Consider the following 22,901-nt stretch of genomic DNA (forward strand, 5'->3'; position numbering starts at 1 on the left):
TACATTGTAGCTGTCTTTAGACACCCCAGAAGAGGGAGTCAGATCTTGTTAAGGATGGTTGTGAGCCACCATGTGGTTGCTGGAATTTGAACTCTGCACCTTTGGAAGAGCAGTCGGGTGCTCTTACCTGCTGAGCCATCTCACCAGCCCTTTATCTATTCTTGAGATGTTTCAGTTTAAAGAACCAGAGTTAAACAGGCTTCTATGTTGAAAAACACTTAGCTTTTCAATTTTCTATAAACCATATGTCAGTCACAGCTCACTTTAAGTCAACCATTTACTCTTCAGGTCATAAAAAGGAAAGTACTGGCCTTTGTGACACAAATGATCATTAATAAGAAGTTATACAATACATGAGCTTAGACTATTAGCGCTATAATTTGTTTCACTGGATAAATCATTCAGACATGGTAACTGAGTCAAACAAATGTAGGTACACATTCATTCCTACATTCAAAATGACCTTACACGTTGGTTAGATTAACGTAAAAGTCACGATGTTCTTGTCACTGGAAAGAATGCTGTGGCAAAAGAAACCAGTAAGTCAGCAAACAGTGCCTGATGGAAAGCATGGGTTCAACTCTGAAGTCTCACAATTGTGTGGAAACTGTGACATGTGAGTTGTAACCTCAGGACTTGAACACAGTGCAGTCAGCATGAAGCTATAGTCACTGCACTTTTATCAGTGACATGACAAGTCATTTTAAAGAATGGATTTGTTTCTATATATGTCTCTACAAACACAGACATATGTATTTATACACACATACATACATATATGCATATACACATATACACATAAATATAAACATACATATACATATATACATACACACATACATATATAAACTTATATACATACACATATACATACATAACATTTACACATATATACACGAACATAAACGCATAAACATACACACAAATATACGTGCACATGCAGATTTTCATTCTGTTGTGATTGTGATTTCTCTTGATATTTACAATACATGCTTTTACTAAGTTTGCAACCTTTATTCACTGGGTTTATTAGTGTTACAAATTTGTTACTTCAAGTTTCTCAGTAGTATCTTACCAGGACAATGACTTGTCCCTAATTTTCCCATACTTTACTATTTACTCAAACTGTATTGTCTTCAGTGATGGTTTTTCTACCTGGAATCTAGCATCTCATTTACAGGAAGCTAACTTTCCACGCCACTGCTTTCCCTTGCAATTAATGCTCTCAAGTCACTCTTATCCATAGTTATCTGAAGACAATCTGTATTTTTTTCCTGATAGAATTCATGCATTTACAAATTTGAAGTTATTTTTTAAAATAATACTATCAGAACCAATGAACAAGTTCATAACACTTATGGGTCTTGGACCAATATATTAAAGTAGATTATATTTCTGTGTGCTCACAATGAAAAACTGAAAAATGAAACTAAGGTAAAACAAACTAATAGTCAAAATATTTAATTATCTTACCTGAGCCTACTTACTAATGAATTATTTCAAAGCTATGGTTATAAGCTAATTTCCTTATCTTTAATGAGCTTTTAATAATTCTCATCATCACATCTGGGTAAAAAGGATAAAATAATATATTTGAAAACCCATTCACTTATACTTAGATTTTTTTATGTTTAAATATTAAAATAATATTTNTATTAGATATTTTCTTCCTTTACATTTCAAATGATATATATATATGCAATCAAATAGCATTTGAAATACTTAGATATTTACAATCTAACTTATATATTTATATATGTGTGTGTATGTATTAGTTTATAATAGAAACAATAAAATATTTTTACTTAATATAGCTCTNTTTAAATAAGGTAGTACTGAATGCTTTTTCTGTTTTGCTTAATGAGCAACTATAAATCACACCTGAGTTATTCCCATATGTGTGGTCAAAAGGTGGGCCAGTGTAGCAAGGCAATGTNGTCTCTTGGATCCTTTCCCACTCATTATCATCATTAAGATCCTGAGTCCAGAAGCAAAATCCATCATCAAATGTACAGTTGATTTTCTCATAATCTGTTAATTAAAAAAAAAAAAACTCTCGAATTTAGTATTTAACCTCAGCAATGTATTACACAGAAAACAATACAACTTTATATAGTTTGTGATTGTTTGCTATAAATCAAGTTATTCTTTTTACTGTTAACTNGGATCCACTTTATTATTTTAAAGTACTGATATGTTTCAATCATGACAAATTGTTGTATATTGGGCTTTAACTGTGCAGACTTATAGTACTTCCTTTGTTCATGTTGATTACACTGTTTACCCACATAAACTTTGTCCCATCAGTTTCACTCCCCTAAAACTAAGCTCAATCAAATCAACTTCTTGTTNAAATTTCTCAGGATTCCTTTGTATTAATCTAGTTTCACTTGTAATGCTTACTGAATATAAAAATTTAATTTAATTGTTACATTGACATGTTTGTCTTTTTTTCTTTTCTTTTTTTTCTGACTACTTTATTTATTTACATTTCAAATGTTGTCCCCCTTCCTGGGCTCCCCTCTACAAATGTCCCTTCCTATTCCCTCCTCTTTGCCTATAAGAGGGTGCTCCCTCATGGTTTCCCTAGGGCTGGTCACTCAATTCCCTTGAAAAATAACAGCAACTTTTAATTTGTCATTTGTTTCTCACTATCTAAGAGAATTAGTTAAGGGGTAGGAAAGAATTCACATAGTGAGAAAATTAGATTGTGTTGCTGATAAAGATACTGCAGTAACCAGAGAGTCAGCCTAAACAATGGAGCCGAAGACTGAACAGTAGAAAGTACTTACTATTAAGTTCGCTGCTGTTGAAGGTGTTGTATGATGCATTAAAGCCAATGTAATCAGATTCATCTGATTTTATCAAAAAGGTGACAGTAACTAGGTTGGAAAAAATTTGAATTGTTCCAGGATTAGTTTCCCAAAAAGAGCCTATAAAAGAAAATGTTTAGAAATTATCATGACAATATTCTATATCTACACATAAAAGAAAAAGATGACATGCTTTACATCATACTCCTCTAACACAGCAAAGTTGGGCAGTTAGAGAACTAAATGTTAACTTGTGTCCGATATCATAGCAATGAGAGGTAGAGTAGTGTCATAATAGCAAAGTAAACAGTGTGTAATTTTGTTCTGTTTATCCATATAACAATAGAATCTCAAACTAATAATAGATAATATAAAAATTGCTTCTATTGAATATATTGATTATATTACTATTCTGCCTTAACTCTATTACCTTGGGAGTATTTTTTCTGCTTTTGATTCTCCAAAATTGATAGGCTTATAATATAAAAGGAACTCACATAATTTATAAAATTATCATTATATGAAATACTTTTACAACAATGTGTAGTTTACCATGTGTATCATTAAAGGAACTAATATCTCACTTAGGAGATTCAGAATTGGGTTTTATAGGAGAAAGTCCAAATATTAACATTGTAATGTTTAAGTATGCAGAAGCACACTGCATACTGGGCAATCTGGATTGAGTATCCAATTCAGGCCTTTGAAAATTGTCAAGCTTCAGCTGGAGGACACATTAGTGCTATTCATTTTCCTTCAAAGTGACACTTCATGAAATACTGAAACAATATGTACTTCTTACAAGTTAGTAGAATGTCACATTGACACGACAGTTTTCACAAAACCCAGTTGAAATATCATGAACCATTTCTAAATGTTCCCATCCAAACTGTGTCTTTCAATCATCTTTTGTTCATGAAGGCTTGCGTTGTCTATTTGACTCGTTTTAGCGGTGTATGTGACTTATCACCATCATGGGTCTCATATTAAAAAGCTTGTGCAGTGACTTAAGAGATATGACTATGTTAGAAGCTTGGCGTTAAGCTTCTGCCTCCTTCTGCCACTGTGTTCGTTTGTGTATGTTAAAATTCGATGTGGAGTGACTTCTGGGTGGATCAAATGAGAGCAGGGACACCAATGCATTATACAGTGTATCAGGCCCCCCATTTGCTAATGTCAGGAATCTACTGTAAATAATTAATTAGTTTAGGTCATGTGGCTCATTAACCTGCTTTTGGTATACAAGCAGTCCTCTGGGAAATGTACAGGATGTTTATCTGTAGAGATTTCATGAAGCATTAATGATACTGGAAAAATTCTTTTGACCGCATATCGAATCAGAACCACAGTGCCAGATGGTATGCTCTGCATCGAAGAGGGAACCAGAGGGCTAAGTTTTTAAGGTCGAGGTTCTGTAGACAGTGTTCATCATAGTAGTTCTCACTCATGTCTCCCTCTATTTCTTTTTGTTCCTCTTTTCTATGATGGAGTTCACTGCTTTCTGTGAAAGCATATTCTAAGGGATAAATAAGTCACTTTCATGGAGAATAGTGCACACTCAATGAGTGTAATCATTTCTTTAACTCAGCAATTAAATTTTTAATCACGAAAAACAAATGCCATGATTTAATGTTTTGTGTGCCTTTGTCACTTGGACAGGTATTAAGTTTATGATTGAGCACAAGGATTAAAATATGACTAAACAGCTATTTAATATTCCTACAATGTATTATGATTTCTACAAAAATCACTTTATAATTTTAAAAGATGGATTTTTCCTAATATTATATTATAACCAATAGTATAATTTTCAGCAAGATATTTTTCAAAATTTACAGATATGTGGATATAAATTTACATAAAATTGCATAGGTATCATTTATCAACTAATAATTTCTTTTCTAACCCCATTAACTCTGGGGAATAATGTTAGTAAAAAAAGAAAGCAAGGTGTTTAGAAAGAGGGCAAAGGGCAGAAATGGCAGACATTCTACAGCGTAGGTTTTAACAGGTGCTGTAAAAGATATTTGTATTCTTATATTTAGATAAGAAAAAGGCTGACATCATTGGAGCATCAGTTTATAATAGATATACCTCAAAGATGCCCAGTGTGTTGCCTTGAGTGGCCACTGAGAGTTGAGTATGGATGGGGCCATGTGTTGATGACCTGGAGAAGTAACTAGATACCTCCTTAGAAAAATGTAGACATTTGAGTCAACACAATAGATAATTGGAATTATTTGCTGTGGTAAATGATGGGAATAATCAGGAAAGAATTCCTAAATTTTCCAGGCACACTAATGAGGTGATTTATTTTGTCAGCTTCAGACTGAAGCAATTCTTTAAATTAGTGATAAGCTTTTACATATAAGTTTTCACTGTTAAGAAAAGTGAGTCAATGTGTGCTTCTGAGTGTAGTGTCAATGAAAGCCTAAAGCTTATGGAAGCTGCTTTTCTGTGAATATACGTGCACATGTTATTTAATTATGTATGTTCTTTATGTTTGCTTTTATTACAATATAATAACATGCCATTTCAGGAAACTCTACAGTCTTGTTTACAGTTCCTTGGGTATACCTATGCACACTTAAGCATACTCTTATGTATGTAATGTCAAGCTACAGTATTCAGCATGCACTATGAACTGTTCTGTCTATGGGAATAGAATCTGCTAAGCCTTTGGAATGAAAAATGGATACTTAAAAAACCATAATATCAGGCTATAGCATTTAGAAATGAGCTTTCATGTGCTTTTATGGAATTATTTTTATTTTTTATTTTATTATTATTATTAATTCTTTTTGGCAAAGCATGCATTTGTTGCAAGGTCAGGAGACACAGAACTATTGTCCCAAACATAGTTATTTGTTGATTGAGGCAGGAGGATTGCAAGTTCAAGGCATTCTGATGGTACAAGGTAAAAACAACTAGCCTGAGAAACTTTGTAAAACTCTTTCAAAAAATTAACCAACAAAGCTGAGGATATTGATCCAATAATGTTCTTTACCCAGCACATACAAAGTAATATTACAGTAACCATAAAACCTAAAAAAAAATACAAATTATTTTAGGTAGTAATGGAAAGGAATCCGCTGCTCACAGGACATCTCCATAATACTTAACATTGATATTTACTAAAGTCAATGAATTAAGATTATGTCTTAATGAGTATAACCTAAAGAGCAAGACTTTGACCTAACTCTGTCAATCATTTAGAAGTATTATGTAAATATTACTAATGAATACTTCTGGAATTTATCTATTTTAACTACCTTAACAATGAAATAACAATTATTTTGAGATACTGGATTATTTTATTTCTTTATAAGTTCTTTAGATATTTTCTCCAGGTTTAAGTAAGAAATTCATCCATTTTCCAAAATAATAATAACAGCATATCAGCTATAAATTTTAAATTAGAATTCAATGAAAGATATCTGTGAACATCTCTCAAACAAAAGATGAAAAAAACAGTTTTGAAAACATTAGTTTGTAAATTGAAGTAATGCTATTAGCTGTGTTTTCATAAAAATGTATAGTTATGATAAATATTGCTGATATCCTTGATTTTGTAGTGTATTATCATAGTATGAGAATGTAAAGCTTTTAGTTTGTTTAAATAAATAAATCCTGAGTTACACGTGAAAGCTCTAGATCATAAAGAAACAACTACACCCAAGAGGAGTAGATGGAAGAAAAAAAACTCAGGGCTGAAATCAACCAAATAGAAAGAAAAAGAACTATACAAAGAATCAACCAAATGAGGATCTGGTTCTTTGAGAAAAATCAACAAAATAGATAAACCCTTAGCTAGACTTACCAGAGGGCACAAGAGATAGTATCCAAATTAACAAAATCAGAAATGAAAGGGGAGACATAACAACAGAAACCGAGGAAATTCAAAAAAATGCTACTACAAAAGACTGTACTCAACAAAACTGGAAAATATGGATGAAATCGACAATTTTCTAGGCAGACGCCAAATATCAAAGTTAAATCAGGATCAGATAAGCGATCTAAACAATCCCATAGCCCCTAAAGAAATAGCAGCAGTCATTAAAAGTCTCCAATCAAAAAAAGACCAGGACCAGATGGTTTTAGTACAGAATTCTACCAGATCTTCAAAGAAGACCTAATAACAATTCTCTTCAAACTATTCCACAAAATAGAAACAGAAGGAGCACTACCTAATTCATTCAATGAAGCAACAATCATGCTTATACCTAATCCACACAAAGACCTAACAAAGAAAGAGAACTTCAGACCAATTTCCCTTATGAATATTGATGCAAAACTACTCAATAAAATTCTTGCAAACTGAATCATGATTAAGTAGGTTTTACTCCAGGAATGCACGGATGATTCAATATATGGAAATTCTTCAACACGACCCACTATATAAACAAACTCAAAGAAAAAACATACACATGATAATCTCATTACATGCTGAGAAAGCATTTGACAAAATTCAACACCCATTCATGATAAAAGTCTTGGAAAGATCATGCATTCAAGGCACATACCTAAACATAGTGAAAGCAATATACAGCAAACCAGTAGCCAACACCAAACTAAATGTAGAGAAACTTGAAGCAATCCCACTAAAATCAGGGACTAGACAAGGCTGACAACTCTTTCCTACCTATTCAATAAAATACTTGAAGTCCTAGTCAGAGCAACTACGCAACAAAAGGAGATCAAAGGGATACAAATTGGAAAGGAAGAAGTCAAAAATACCACTATTTGCAGATTATATGACAGTATACTTGTTTTTGTTATTGTTTTTGTTTGTTTTGTTTTGTTTTTTTGTTTGTTTGTTTGTTTGTTCTCTGTATCGCTCTGGCTGTCCTGGAACTCACTTTATAGACCAGGCTGGCCTCAAATTCAGAAATCTGCCTGCCTCTGCTTCCCAAGTACTAGGATTAAAGGCGTTCGCCACCACCACCCAGCTATGACAATATATTTAAGTGACTAAAAAAAAATATCCCACCAAAGAACTCCTAAACCTGATAAACAACTTCAGCAAAGTGGCTGGATATAAAATTAAGTCAAATAAATCAGTAGCTTTCTTTTCTTAAAGGATAAACAGGATGAGAAAGAAATTAAGGAAACAACACCCTTCACAACAGTCACAAATGATATAAAATACCTTGGTGTGACTCTAACTAAGGAAGTGAAAGATCTGTATGATAAGAACTTCAAGACTCTGAAGAAAGAAATCAAAGAATATTTCGGAAGATGGAAAGAACTCCCATGCTCATGAATTGGCAGGATTAATATAGTAAAAATGGTCATCGTGCAGACAGCAATCTAAAGATTTAATGCAATCCCCATCAAAATTACAAATAAATTCTTCTTGGTGTTAGAAAGAGCAATTTGCAAATTCATTTGGAATAACAAAAAACCCAGATAGCAAAAAAAAAAAAAAAAAAAAGACAGCATTTTTAACAAATAGTGCTGGTTCAACTGGCAGTCATCATGTAGAAAAACACAAATCGACCCATTCTTATCTCCTTGTACAAATCTCAAGTCCAACTGGATCAAGAACCTCCACATAAAACCAGATACACTGAAACTTACAGAGGAGAAAATGGGGAAGAGCCTTGAACACATGGGCACAGGGGAAAAATTCTTGACCAGAACACCAATAGCTTATGCTCTAAGATCAAGAATTGACAAATGGGACCTCATAAAATTGCAAAGCTTCTGTAAGGCAAAGGACATTGTCAATGGGACAAAATGGCAACCAACATATTGGGAAAAGATCTTTAGCAATTCTACATCCGATAGAGGGCTAATATCCAATATATACAAAGAACTCCAGAAATTAGACCCCAGATAATCAAATAACCCTATTAAAAATGGGATATGGAAGTAAACAAAGAATTCTCAAATGAAGAAACTCCAATGGTCATGAAGCACCTAAAGAAATGTTTAACATCTTTAGTCATCAGGAAAATGCAAGTCAAAACAATCCTGAAGTTCTACCTCATACTAGTCAGACTGGCTAAGATCAAAAACTCAGGTGAGAGAAAATACTGGTGAGGTTGAGATGAAAGAGGAACACTCCTCCATTTTTGGTGAGATTTCAAGCTTGTACAACCACTCTGGAAATCAGTCTGGTGGCTCCTTAGAAAACTGGACATAGTATTACCCGTGGACCCAGCTATACCACTCTTCGGCATATATCAGAAAGATTCTCCAACATATAACAAGGACACATGATCCACTAAATTCATAGTAGCCATATTTATAATAGATAGAAACTGGAAAGAATGCAACAGAGGAATGGATACAGAAAAGTGGTACATTTACATAATGGAGTACTACTAAGTGATGAAAAACAATGATTTCATTGAATTCTTAGGCAAATGGATGGAACTAGAAAATATCATCCTGAGTGTGGTAACATAATCACAAAACACACATGCTATGCAATCACTGATAAGTAGACTTAACCCTAAGCTGGAAATACCCAAGATAAAATTCATAGACCACATGAAGCTCAAGAAGAAGGAAAACCCAAGTGTGGGTGCTTCTGTCCTCCTTTAAAGTAATAGCAAAATACTAATGGGAGCAAATACTGAGACTAAGTGTGGAAAAGAGACTGAAGTAAAGGCCATCCAGAGCCTGCCCCACCTGGTGATCCATCCCATATACAGTCCCGAAACCCAGACATTATTGTGGATGCCAAGAAGTTCATGCTGACAGGAGCCTGATATGGCTGTCTCCTGAGAGGCTTTGCCAGTGCCTGACAAATACAGAGGTGAATGCTCACAGCCAACCATTGGACTGATCACAGGGTCCCCAATAGAGGAGTTAGAGAAAGGACTGAAGGAGCTGAAGGAGTTTGCAGTCCCATAGGAAGAACAGCAATATTCACCAACTAGAGATCACAGGGTCTAGACCACCAACCAAGGAGTACACACAGAGAAACCCATGGCTCCAGCTGCATACGTAGCAGAGGATGGTCTTGTTGGGAATCAATTGGAGGAGAGGCCCTTGGTCCTGTGAAGGTTTGATGCCCCAGTGTAGGGGAATGGGAGGACAGGGAGGCAGGAGTGGGTGTGTGGGTGGATGGGGGTACACCCTCATAGAAGCAGGAGTAGGGTGGATGGCATAAGGGTTTTCTCGGGGGGGGGAATCAGGAAAAGGATAACATTTGAAATTATAAAATATCCAATAAAAAAGAAAAAGAAATCCTGAGATTTTATAATTCTGTATATATGCTAAATATTAGCAACATTGTTGGTGTTAAAAGTGAGTGTTTTAATTTTAAATGGCATCATTTTTCTTTTAAGATTGATATAGTTTTAATTTGAAACATTTGTGTAATATCATTATTATTACTATTGTATTATTGACATCAGCATGTCTAACTACTTCAAGGTTTGCTTATTGTTTAATTGCAATACATTTCAAAAATAACAGGTAAGAGTTAAGGAAGATGAAAACTTTGAGTCTATAGAAAAATGTATTTTATCATCAGCATGATATATTTTTCTATAGTTTATACCAATTGACATGCATTTATTGAGAAAACTGAAACACTAATTTATACACTATCAGTGGTTATTCTAGCTAATATATACTAATGACATATTGGACTTTCTTGATAATTGGGTCACCATATTTAACCATCTGTGTTTGTCAATCTTTACTTTGAAAACTGCAATCTTAAGCTACATAAATGGATTATCAGCTGATCATTGTATTCGATGAAGTGAAATGTGAGCACGTGATCTTAGGTGTTGTAAGGCATCCTCATTATGATGGTTGACTTAGGATTTAAGAACACAGTGTGCAACTTCACAATATTTAAAGGTAGAAAGCTACGAGCTGACTTCTGCCTCTAATCCTCTCTGAACTTAGTTTGGTCCCTTTATGTCACTATACTCTTTCATAATATGCATTTTTCAAGCTTATTGACAATGTTAAATTAGAAAGTTTATACGGATTATCCAATGCAATATTAGATCAATAATATGCCACAATATATGTATCTTTTGGATATGCTTAGATATATTTCATTAAGAAATCAACAAAAACCATTTAACTATTTCAGAATAATTTTCATCATTCATATAAAACAAAGGTAAAATCATTATGCTGACTACCAGGAATTATTTGAAACTTTGTCTTCTCTCTCTATTTTCCCTCAATTATGAGGAAAGCTGGCTACTATATATATTTTGCTCCATGTTGCGTATTTTTCATCCATATTTAATTTCCATATGGAATTTTCCCTCTAATTTCACTCTCTGTGATAATAGGGGTTTGCAATTTAGACCAAGGGAAATGAAGGTCATAGGTCTGGTGTAGACCACCAGTTGATTTCCTACTTTAACAGGACTCTATCACTGCTTCTGCTCTAATGACACAGTGCCATCATTTACACATCTTTGTTACTGAGATCCCTCCTATGGGAGGTCCTATGCCACTCATTTTATTATTATTATTATTGTTATTATTATTATTATTATTACTTTAAGAAAGACTGAGGACATGCTTGACAATATGATAAGAGATTCTGAGTTCGTAACCTACTCAGTATTATGAATAAAGAAAATGTAATCTATAGGGTTGATTTGATTTTAGTAAACAGGGCATCAGCATTTAAAGAACAAATAACATATTTACAGATACACTAGTTAACATGACTTTTAAAAATCTACTTTTACTGCAAGAAGACAATGTACAGCACTCATGTCCTAATTTTGACAGGGAAGTCCATATCTCTTTTAATAAACTAAATGTCAAGTTAATATTCTCATCAAACCAATAAAGAGAAGCATTACCACTCACGAAGCTTCCCATTTATTTTAATTCTGATAATCAATTCTACATTTGTTTTAACTTACCTCTTAAAATTTTGCTGGGTCCTATACCTTCATAGATATCTAACACATCTGTGTAATGTGAAATAAAAGATCCAAAGTTCATTCTAATGGAAAGTCCTTGGTTTACACTAAATTAAAAAAAAAAGATAAAAGTTCTTCAGTTGTAATAAATCTCAATGCATTCTACAATTTGTATTTTCCGTTCTTGTGATACAAAACATATTGTATAAGCCATCCTACAAATTTAACCACAAAATACGGTCCTCTTAACTACTATCAGAACATACACACTTAGACTTTTTAATCTAGCACAACTGAAATTCAGCATCTATTAAACAAATTCTTTCCAATGTTCTGCCCCTTCTAACCCAGTAACATTATTCTAGGATTTAGCAATTTGATGTATGTCATTTAATTGGAATTATGGAGGATTTTTCATTCATGGTTACCTTATTTCTAGCATATCACATTTTTAATTCTCAAGTTGCAATCATGAATAAGTGATGGGAAACCATTTTCTGTGCTGAATAAAGATGTTCTACAATATTTGCATTCCACATACAGACCACTGTGGGAACTGCTGATATGTTCAGGAAATTACAGTATCTCTTGAGGTCCTGATTCTAGCCTTTTGTATCAATAACCTGAACCAGATCACAGTTTAAAAAATAAACTATACAGTATTTGTATAACAGAAGCACCATTAACCACATAATACTTCTACTACTAATAAACAAAAGTCCAATGTCCCCTTTTATGCTAACGCTTATTTTGTTATTTTATAGAGGTCTTACCATCTGCATTTGGTAAATGCTCTTAGTGGTGGTCATTTTTTTTTTTTTAACTTGGAACATTGAAAATTTGTCATATACTTGTCCATTTCTATCTCATTGGGTTGATGTTTAATTAAACTTTTTATCCACTTTCTTTTGGTAAATGTCATGAAGACACACATTAATTCAATTGAAAACCCTTTTGTGTGTATGGGTGTTTTGCCTGCATGTCCACCTGTGAGCCTCGTGCCTGGGAACTGGAGTTACAAATGGTTGTAAGGTGCCTTGTCCATTCTGGGACTCAGACCCAGGTTTGTTGAAGGAATAGAAAATGCTCTTAATTGCTGAGCCCTAACCTTGTTCACTCTTATTCAGATTGTTATTATTTTCTAAGGTGTTACTATAGAAATTCTTTATGATTTTAGATGTTTATTCACTAGAATTATAGATTATTAGAAAAGAAGTTATCTGTGTTTCTACAATTTTAATGTTTTCTTTGCTTTTTGGAAGTTGTTAATTTGAAGGTGATTTTATTTACCCATTTCTTTGCATTGCTTGTGCTATGTCATACCTAAGAAATACAATACATGTGTATTCTATTTTATCTGTTTTTTCATTCTTTGTGGTTTTGCATTTTCCATAAATGCTTTTTATTTATGTAAAATTATTGTGATGGTTTGTATATTCTTGTACCAGGGAGTGGCACCTTTTGGAGGTGTGGCCTTGTTGGAATAGGTGTGACCTGGTTGGAGTAGGTGTGTCACTGTGGGTGTGGGCTTAATATTCTCACCCTAGGTGCCTGGAAGTCAGTATTCCACTAGCAGCCTTTGGATGAAGATGTGGAACTCTCAGCTCTGCCTGCGCCATGCCTACCTGGATACTGTCATGCTCCAACCTTGATGATAATGGACTGAACTTCTGAACCTGTAAGCCAGCCCCAGTTAAATGTTGTTTTTTATAAGACTTGACTTGGTCATGGTGTCTGTTCACAGAAGTAAAACCCTAACTAAGACAATTATCATTAGTATTTTGTTAGTGAGGACATAGAATCTGTAAACCGTGAACATTTAAACAATTCTGATTTCTAATTTATGTGGATTATGTTGCCTATAACCTTGTTATATAGTGATAATATTAGATACATATTTGCTGTCTTGTTAATCAGAAATTTGTGATTCAAAGTCCAATTCGTTGACTCATTCTTGTATTCTCTAATATTTGTATACATTCTTCCATGGTCACAAATTGAACACTGTCAGGATAACTTTCAGTAAAAAAAAAGCAGTTTAGAGAAAAAAGAAGGTGGGTGGATTGCAAATATTCAGTTTGATGGGGTTATTATTTTGCAGTAATAAATTTAGAAGGCTGCAAGAGTATGTGGATATATCTCAGTATGTGGATATGGCTCAGCATGTGGATATGGCTCAGCATGTGGATATGGCTCAATATGTGGATATGGCTCAGCATGTGGATATGGCTCAGTATGTGGATATGGCTCAGCATGTGGATATGGCTCAGTATGTGGATATGGCTCAGCATGTGGATATGGATCAGCATGTGGATATGGATCAGTATGTGGATATGGCTCAGTATGTGGATACGGCTCAGTATATGGATATTTGCTCAGACTTGCTTGCTCACTGCAGGAATATGATAAAGGCAAATATGGAGTAGTAGTTCAGGAGCCCAGCCCAGACTCAGAGGAGGAGAGAGGAAAGGCTGATGGTTGTGGCTGTGTAGTTAATTTAGGGGCTGCTAGGGCAGTTCAGAGAAATGTTAAGTTAACCTACCTACAGTAAGACCAATGGGGACACTAGAGCCAATGCTATAAAGACAAATATTTAAAAAATGGGTAAAAAAGAAAGAAAAGGAGAAGAGAAAGAAAAGAAAAATAAAAATCTGATCTTTTAACTAAACCCTTGGTGTCTGAAGACAAGACATAGTGAATTCTTCATCTGATGTGGGTTTGACATTGTAATTCACATGAACATAAGCGAAGCCTGCTTAGAGCGGTTTGCTCATTGGCTTCTGCCTTTTGGAAGAAGAACTAGGGAACAGAGAAGAACAATTCCATTTGGTTCTTTGCTACATTTTAGTTGAGAAACTCTACCTCACAGTAAACAGAAACACAGGTACATCTATGGATGGAAAATAGCCTCTCTTCTATTTTAAACCTTTCACTGGTTATCTAATGCAGGGTGGTAAGCCTTGCACAATAACACAAACAACAAAAATGAACTCGGTTGTATTTAAATATGTGTGCGTCTCTGTATGTATATATGCGACAATAATGATCACAGACAAAGTGATGTCCATTTGAAATGGCATGAGTGGGGAGATGGGAGGGTGGATGGAGAAAAGGGGAGAGTGGTGTAATTATATTTTAATTGAAATAACTTAAAAAATACAAGAAATAATTACAGATATATTAAAATAATGAAAGAAATGATGAAACACTTATTTCCATGGAAATAAAGTTACTAGAAACTAGAGTCCTATGTTATACTATTCAGGCATTTTTGTTTGCTTCTGAATGTTTTAAAGGAAATAGATACTTTTCCAAATTCAATATTCCCACATTGCATAATTTTCTCTTAACTAACCATATCAAAGGACACTTGATATATGCCAAGCAGGTTTTGCTCATTATTGTATTATATAATGACTTTGATCCCATAGTCACAGATTCTGAACAAAATAGATGTGGGAATTTGAGGTGAAGGAGATTTGTTCACAGTTATGTGAACATCATGAATCTGATTCGAGAAATGTAAACACAGGATCCGTCTCTTCTGTCCACATTACGGAACACTGGCAAGATGCTAAGTGCAGGTATACATTTCAAAGTGGTTAATGTACAGTTCCAAGTATTTTACTGGCACACTGAACATTTTATCGCTATTTAATCTGTCCTCTAAATTTGAATAAAATTCATTGTATTTACCCATTCTTTGATCCATGGGTCGGCGGGGGCGGGGGAGGGGTGCATGCTATGTGTTAAATTCAATCTCTAAATATAGCAAATGCTTTTAAAAGGAGAAATGTTAAATGGTTTATTTGACTAATTAAATGAAGTTGGATCATGATGTCTAAAATTCATTTTGAGGCAATAGCTTAGATCCCAGTATATGGCTGCCATTTCTTAGACACAAAGCTTTTCTTGGTACAGAGTAGTTTTTAAGGTTAAGATTGAAAGAGAAACTTTGAGACAATTGCTTGTTAATGAAAACTATAATTATTTTTAAAATGCTATAGAAAGGAAAAAATGTAATGTTAGAAGATTTTCAGACCCAAGAGCCGGTCATGACGATGATCTCTTACCGGATGATCCAGCGACAAACAACACCTGATTCATCTGGCCTTGGATAACGGTCAGCTTGGAAAACCCCAGAATCTCCAGTCAACAAAAATCTTCCATCACAAGCTGTGGCTGCGTGAATAGGTCAGGTAATGTTAGCTCTATGTAGTCTTTGAATTCAAGGGATTAATTAATCCACCCAATTGTTCATAAAAAATATGCACAGTGGGCCTTCTTTTTCTAGAGGCTTCAATCTGCATTTCCCCGTGACAATGTACATCAAACAAGCAAAAGAAAATTAAAATCTTCCATCTTTTGCAAGGTTCCTGACAAGTCATGTCAGTATTAACATAAAAAGAAGAAAGGGTGAAATAAAAAAGACGAGAAAACAGAACACTTTAGATTTTTGCCGACGCTGTTTATGCTGATTGATGAAACTGAGCTGTCCTTCAAATTTGTTTCTGACATAGCTCTAGAGGAAATCAATCAACAGGGTCATGCTGACGACTTGATTTGTAATTTTACACAAGATTGAGATTTTTCTGTGTTTGTTGAAGCCCTTGGCTGGTCGTCCAGGAACACGTGACTTTCTGTACATCCTCAGATACCCTACAGTCATGGAGTCATGGGGATGAGTTGCTTAATCGGATATTTCTACAACTAACTTGTGTTTGTTCCCAAATACCTTCTTGCCTGTGAACAGTTTATGAAAGAGCCAAGCAAGAGAGAGAAACAGGCAAGACTCTGGCACCTCTCATGATTAGGTAAATATCTGTGACTTAATTAAGAGGGTTATTGTCATCTTAAGTGGCTAGGGTTTTGTGTTATGGTATCTCGTCTGTCTAGTTTTCTATGAATCTTCACATTTTTATTGCCAATAAATGATCTGTATTTTAGTCTGACGTAAATGGACCCTGCTAGTTCCTAAAATAAACAAAAGTACAGAATATCCCTGAAGGAATTTAAAATTACAATAGCATTAAACAGTTTACAATAACAGTGGTCAAGATACCAAAAATATTATGTAAAAAAAAAACCAAACAAACAATCAAACAAAAAGCTCTGAGTAGATAGCATCATTATTTTTTACAGGATGTGTTTGAACAAGGCAGTTTTACAGTTCACAACGAAGCAAGAGAGGTTCTCAGGATTAAAAAAGAATTACAAATACATCTCAACTATGAATAATAAGAGTGTTTAGAACTGTGATTCTGTGACCTTCTGAGATCCTCCTAAAAGAACACTACAATAAATTCTAAGTGGGACATAAGTCAATCTGTCAGTGACAGCAGCCACCCTGTTAGCCACAGACATGTTGCTTGCATTCATGAAATAGTTTCAGTGGCTTGAACTTGGGGCTGACCACGGGCTCCCTCTGCTGGCTCAATATTTACCAGTGCTGTCTTCCAGTGTGATTTCTGTAGGTTAGAGGAATTAAACATGATCTATTCAGACACAGCAAACAATACTGTGTGCACGCGTTCGAGCATGCAAGTTATAAGAACACTTGCCAACTTTGACACAGTCCTATCCCTTGGCCTAAGAGCTGTGATTCAGCATCCTTTCTCCACACAGGTCAGCTAAAAAGTAAACTTTCTTGCTGATCCAATGCTAATCAGAAGAGGAACACAGTTTAAAGAAATCTTATTTTAGCTACAGTCAGCTATAAGTTGTACAAACCTAAATAACCAAAGACTAAATACAGAAACTCGTTACGAAAGCAGTCATTAATATTACTCTATTAATAACACAAACTAGAATCAGAGCCCGCAGCTGGGGTAAAATCAATAAATAAGCAAGAGAGCAAAGGTCAATGTCTCACAGAGAAAACTCTTAAATTAGCTTATACATTCTTTTCTCTGAGTATGGATTGATGCATGGGGGCTTTGGGATGGTGTCCTGCTGCTAAACATTGGAGCCGATGCTGAAGGGCTGTCTAGGGCTCGGGGCTCACCGCCACCTCTGATTAAAATGAATAAGACCACCTGTGCTCTGAAACACCTGCTGCTGAAGATAGTTCATTTGATTGATTTTTTTCTGCTACCTTGTCTAAACAATTATGTGAAACTATCTTTCAGAAATGAATGCAATGCTAAATTTATAGTACATTCAAGGGAACAGGGATTATAAGTATACAAAACTGAAGAGGCATTTGAAAGCTGGATGACCTTAAGGTTTAATAAATATAAAGCCACCGAAAAGAATCAGGGTGATCTTCATGTGTTTAAAGCAAAGGTAGACATTTAATTTAGATACGGAGACTCATCTTGTGACTTGGAAAAATAATTTATTACTTTAAACCTTCTTTGGAGTCAATTATCATCCTCATATTATTAATCATATGACTATTTTTTTGCTCTGAGTTGTTATCAACTTATTTTGAAAAAAATTGAGTAAATAAGCAAATTTGGTTAGAACCAAAGAGTAAGTGAGACACATTTTCAAATTATTCAATTTGCCTAGTGTTGTTTTATCACTTCCTATATTTAAGGTTGCGGATCATTTGTACATAGGTTTAAAGCTATATGTCTAATTTTGATATGGATTATTGTTTTTGAAACAGAAATCAGCATTGCCAGTATTTCCTCTTGATGGCACACTTGGATCATGTTCCCTGGGAAAAGATTTTGGGAAATGCCAGGAATAAATACATATAACATTTGCCATCCTCCTGTATGAGTTATATAAAATAGATTTAAAATATTCCATAGACTGCACTTTTTTTCCCAACACATGACAACTGCATTTCAAAGTACATAGTTCAATTCTGTGTGTTTGAAATTTATCCAAGAACACTGTTTGGGAATTTTCAGTGAAAAAAAAAAGTTAAGTGCTGTTTTGAGTTGTTGTTGGATAACAGACTCAGGACCTGTTTTAGGGAAGCATGGACCTAGTGGATAGGTGACTTTTCTAAATTAGTTCCTTATTCAAATCTTTATTTTTAACTAATGTCAAAGAATATGAGAACACAGTTGTCACAGATAAGGAAATTACAGACTTAGAACACCCAGGAGCTGTGTTCACAATCGACTTTATGAGGGTTGATAATATTAAACAGCTGGTCTGCTACCCCAGCACCCAGGAGCCTTTGTCGGGAGTATCCTAATAGTGAGCTCAAGGACAGACAGTCTCTCAAAAAGGCAGAAATAAAACAGGTAATTATGGATCATACCAAACCAGGCTTAATTCAGGATTCCCATTAAGTTTTCAAAAACTTAAATTATACATTAGTCTTAAGTTAATGGTTCTTTTCATTGCTCACAATCTGAATTCACACTTACATGGTGATAGACTGCACATGGAAGTACATTATTTGAGGAGATTCTTCCTGGTAAGCTTTAGTAAATGCAACCAAACTAAGGTGAACTATAAATCAGAGAGAGATTCCATTTAGATTATCTAGATTAGTGTTTGGTGTAGTAAATGTGTTATTTAAGTGTTTACTAATGACCAATTAAAATAAGAACAGATAGATGCATAACAAAACAGCCGTTTTTGTTCAGAAGCCCTTAGGTTGTTACAACTGTATTATTTATAGAGCTGCACTGGGGAAATTAGAAGCAATGAAGAACAGTGGATAATGCTCACTGTTTTTGATTCTGTCAAAAAAAAAAAAAGGGGGTAAGGGGAGTGATGTTATGTGAATGTGAAAATATTATGAAAACTTATTACTAGTGCTTTGACCTAACAATCAGGGTAGCTTAAGACAAAGTGAGATGAAGAAAAGTGACATTCCCCACTTACATGAATGATGTAGCACTGTTCACAGAATTCCCCACAGTGTTCTCAAATGGGATTGCATAAAATTAACTGCACCAAGTATTATGCAATTAAGTTTAAAAATAATATACATTGTTAGATCCTATATTAAATTCTGCATATGATTATTGAAAAACAAGCACTGGTTTCAGCTAGTTGAGATGTAATGTGTGTGCTTGCGTGTGCATTTTGCAGTGTGATTGCTTGCAAGTGTATTGGGCAGTATGTGTGTGTGTGTGCATGTGTGTGTGTGTATGTGTGCATGTGTGTGTACATGGGTGTGTATATGTGTGCATGTGTATGTGTGTGTATGTGTGTGTACGTGTGTGTACGTGTGTGTGTACGTGTGTGTGAGTGTGTATGTGTGTGTGTACGTGTGTGTGTGTGTGTTGTCAGGGAGGAGAAAGGATGATGAAGGGTGAAAGCCAGTGAGTGGTCGTCCTTACCACACAGCCCAGCATCTTCATCTGAGCCATCTGGACAGTTCACTTCTCCGTCACAGAACAAATCAGTTGCTACACAGTTCCAAGCATGAGCACAGGGTCGGGAACCAGGTTGGCACTCTATTGAGACATTGCCTTAAAAGACAGATTCAAATCATAAGCTTTAGGACAATAAATTTCTGATTGGTTAGCTACATACAATATACACAATGGCTGAATATTTCTTATGTGTTTTTCACCACTTTAACCTCTTAATGAATTTATATACTTCATTTTGCAAAAGGAAATATTTATTTCCTTGAATGATTCAGTCATTCCTAAAAATTTAAAGCGCTTTAAGTTCTATTTAAAATATATATGTTTTACTAATCTTTAATGTGAATGTTGATGATGCTCATCTTATTTCTGTAAACATATAGTTTAATCACTAGCCTCTTGGTAATTTGAGTGGGATTGCCTCTCCACCCCTGTAAGGTCATATATTTGAATACTTCATCTTCAGTTGTTGGAACTCCTTAGAAAGAATTAGAAGTTAGACATTGTTAGAATTATACATTGTTGAAGAGAATGTGTCATAAGCAACCAGCTTTGACATTTCTTTTTTGTTGTTGTTTGAAACATGATATTTACAAATATTCTTTGATCATTTTTACATGTAAACAATAAAATATTTTGATTATGATCACTTTCATAAGAAAACTTATTCCATATCTCTTTCAAAAAAACAGTGTATTTTATTTTAGGAAGCAAATATTCATTGTCTTTTGAAAGTATATTATTTATTTTAAAAGTTATGTCCTTTAAAATCTACATATCAAACATATGTTAATTCTGCCTTCACTTTGGTCCACATGGTAAATATTAGCTGCTTTTTTCTTTGTACACAATACCATAGTATACAAGGTTACATTTCAAAAGCTTTTCCCAGTTAGCACTCTCTGCCTCTCTCTCTCTTCCATACTTGAAGATCAGGATGTAAGCTCTCAGCCACTACCCCAGTGCTATGGCTGCCATGATGATCTGCCTTGGTCATGGTGTCATAACACAGCAATAGAAAAGTATGTAAGTCCCTAAATTTACACCTTGAGCAAGGTTGAGTTATTTGAGATAATACATTGGAATTATCATACCATGTAGTAGAAACTTCATGTACTCAGAACTTTATTATTTGAAAACACTGGATTTTGTAAAGTTTATACATTATGCATAGGAAAATGTTTCAAAGAAAGACATTTTGAAATAAGATAAAATGTCTATTTGCAAGTGCACTATGTAATAAAATTGGAGAAACCCTTTGACTCTTTCTGCTCCATAACCCTCTACTTTTTGTCCCAGCCATTCTTTAGGGCATCCAATACAAACACATCCCTCCAGGGTGCTAGATCATAGCCTGTCTGTCCAGGAGTGTCCATTGTCTAGCTCTCAGTCTGTTTATCCTTTAGCTGCCTGGTTTCCATGGTATGTTATAGAGACATTCCAGGACACACATATTTCTAGAAATTCACTTTGAAATTTTAAATTCAATCCTAAGAATAAGACATATTCTTATATGCCTACAGGATAATATGTATCTTGTTTTTCAGAGCAATGTGGAAATTTGAACATTCTAGTTTGTGATTAGAGTATCAATGATGCTTTAAAGGGTTTTTGAAAATTTTAACTCTATAACAATTTGTCTTATTTTTTTCTAACTTTTACCGATACTTTTACTTCTTCTTTGAAATAATCATACATGTATGTAATATACTTTGATCATTTGTAATGCCAGTTCCCTTCCAGCTCTACCTAGACTCCTGCACCGCATCTCTTTCCAACCTCATCCCTTTTGCTTTCCCCGCAGTGAGTACTATTATTGCTTCTGGTATGTGCAATGACTAGAGACATTCACTGGTATTCCTAACATAAAGAAACACTGTACTGCCATCTGCTGGGGCATAAAACTATAAAATGAATTCTGAGATGTCATAGGCTCTATAAAATCAATATTTGTATCAATATACCAAGTTTTACCTCCTATAGATAAGAGTTGGTGAATATATAAACACCTAAACTAGACCTTTAAAAATGGTTCTGATTAAAATAAACATATATCATTGAGAGACAAATAGAAAGGTTAATGTCCAAAACATAGTATAAATATCAGTGCTATTCTCAAATGGGAGACTATTCTCATTTAATAAAATAAAAATGGAAATATTATTTATTAAACCCAAATCACATAATAATTATAATGTAAGTACTTCTTATCAAGCAAGTTATTTAATTGCTATGTTCCTATGTTCCAAATCTCAAAAGGCATAATACTTGATAGTGTGTTAAATAGATAGGTGGGAATAAAGCACGTACTTAAATGGATACATTGTTTTACTAGAGGCCTGTAAGATTATATGTTTCAGTGCTTGGAAGACTAGATTAGGGGCCATAACTAGAAAGAAAAGTAACTTTGGCTCCCTTGATGCTAGCTATACATCCGTGCTTCCTGACATTCTACTTGTCTCTCTATTGTCTATTGACTCTCGAAGTCTCACTGGCAAAGGATGGTGCTCAGTACCTTTGGATTCCTGTGCTGACTGGTTTTATGTCAACGTTACTTAGTCTGGAGTCATTTGACAAGATAATGTCCCCAGGAGATTGGCCTATGGACGAGAGCCTGTGGTGCATTCTATTTATTAGAGATTGTTTAAGGAGGGCCCAGTCCATTGTGGGTGGTGCCACCCCTGGGCAGGGGGCTCTGGAGTATATAAAAGAGCCAGCTGAGCAAGCCTTGGGGCAGCAAACCACTGAGGAGTATTTATGCATTAGCTCCTGCCTCTGAATTCCTGCTCTGATGACTTCCCTTAGTGCTAGATTACAATGTGGAACTGAAAGCTGAAATAAACTCTTTATTTTCTTTTTTCTTTTCTCTTCTCGCCTCTCCTCTCCTCTCCTCTCCTCTCCTCTCCAGGTCTATTGTTGCCTATCAACCAGCAGGACTA

At 34.6% G+C, this 22,901-nt stretch overlaps 1 protein-coding gene across 2 annotated transcripts in view; it reads right to left on the reverse strand.

Moving 5' to 3' along the window:
• The window catches only part of Tmprss15 (transmembrane serine protease 15), a 116,934-nt gene that overhangs the window by 66,773 nt on the left and 27,260 nt on the right, over positions 1–22,901 (reverse strand). For both annotated transcript variants that reach the window (XM_021209664.1, XM_021209663.1), the window contains 5 exons: positions 19,930–20,061; positions 15,748–15,856; positions 11,675–11,781; positions 2,793–2,933; positions 1,882–2,031 (listed from right to left, as the gene is read on the reverse strand). In XM_021209664.1, coding sequence (XP_021065323.1) covers positions 1,882–2,031; positions 2,793–2,933; positions 11,675–11,781; positions 15,748–15,856; positions 19,930–20,061 — 639 coding nt within the window. The remainder of the gene's footprint in view (positions 1–1,881; positions 2,032–2,792; positions 2,934–11,674; positions 11,782–15,747; positions 15,857–19,929; positions 20,062–22,901) is intronic.

This window comes from Mus pahari, chromosome 12, assembly GCF_900095145.1.
Source record: "Mus pahari chromosome 12, PAHARI_EIJ_v1.1, whole genome shotgun sequence".
In the NCBI taxonomy this organism is placed as follows: Eukaryota; Metazoa; Chordata; class Mammalia; order Rodentia; family Muridae; genus Mus; species Mus pahari.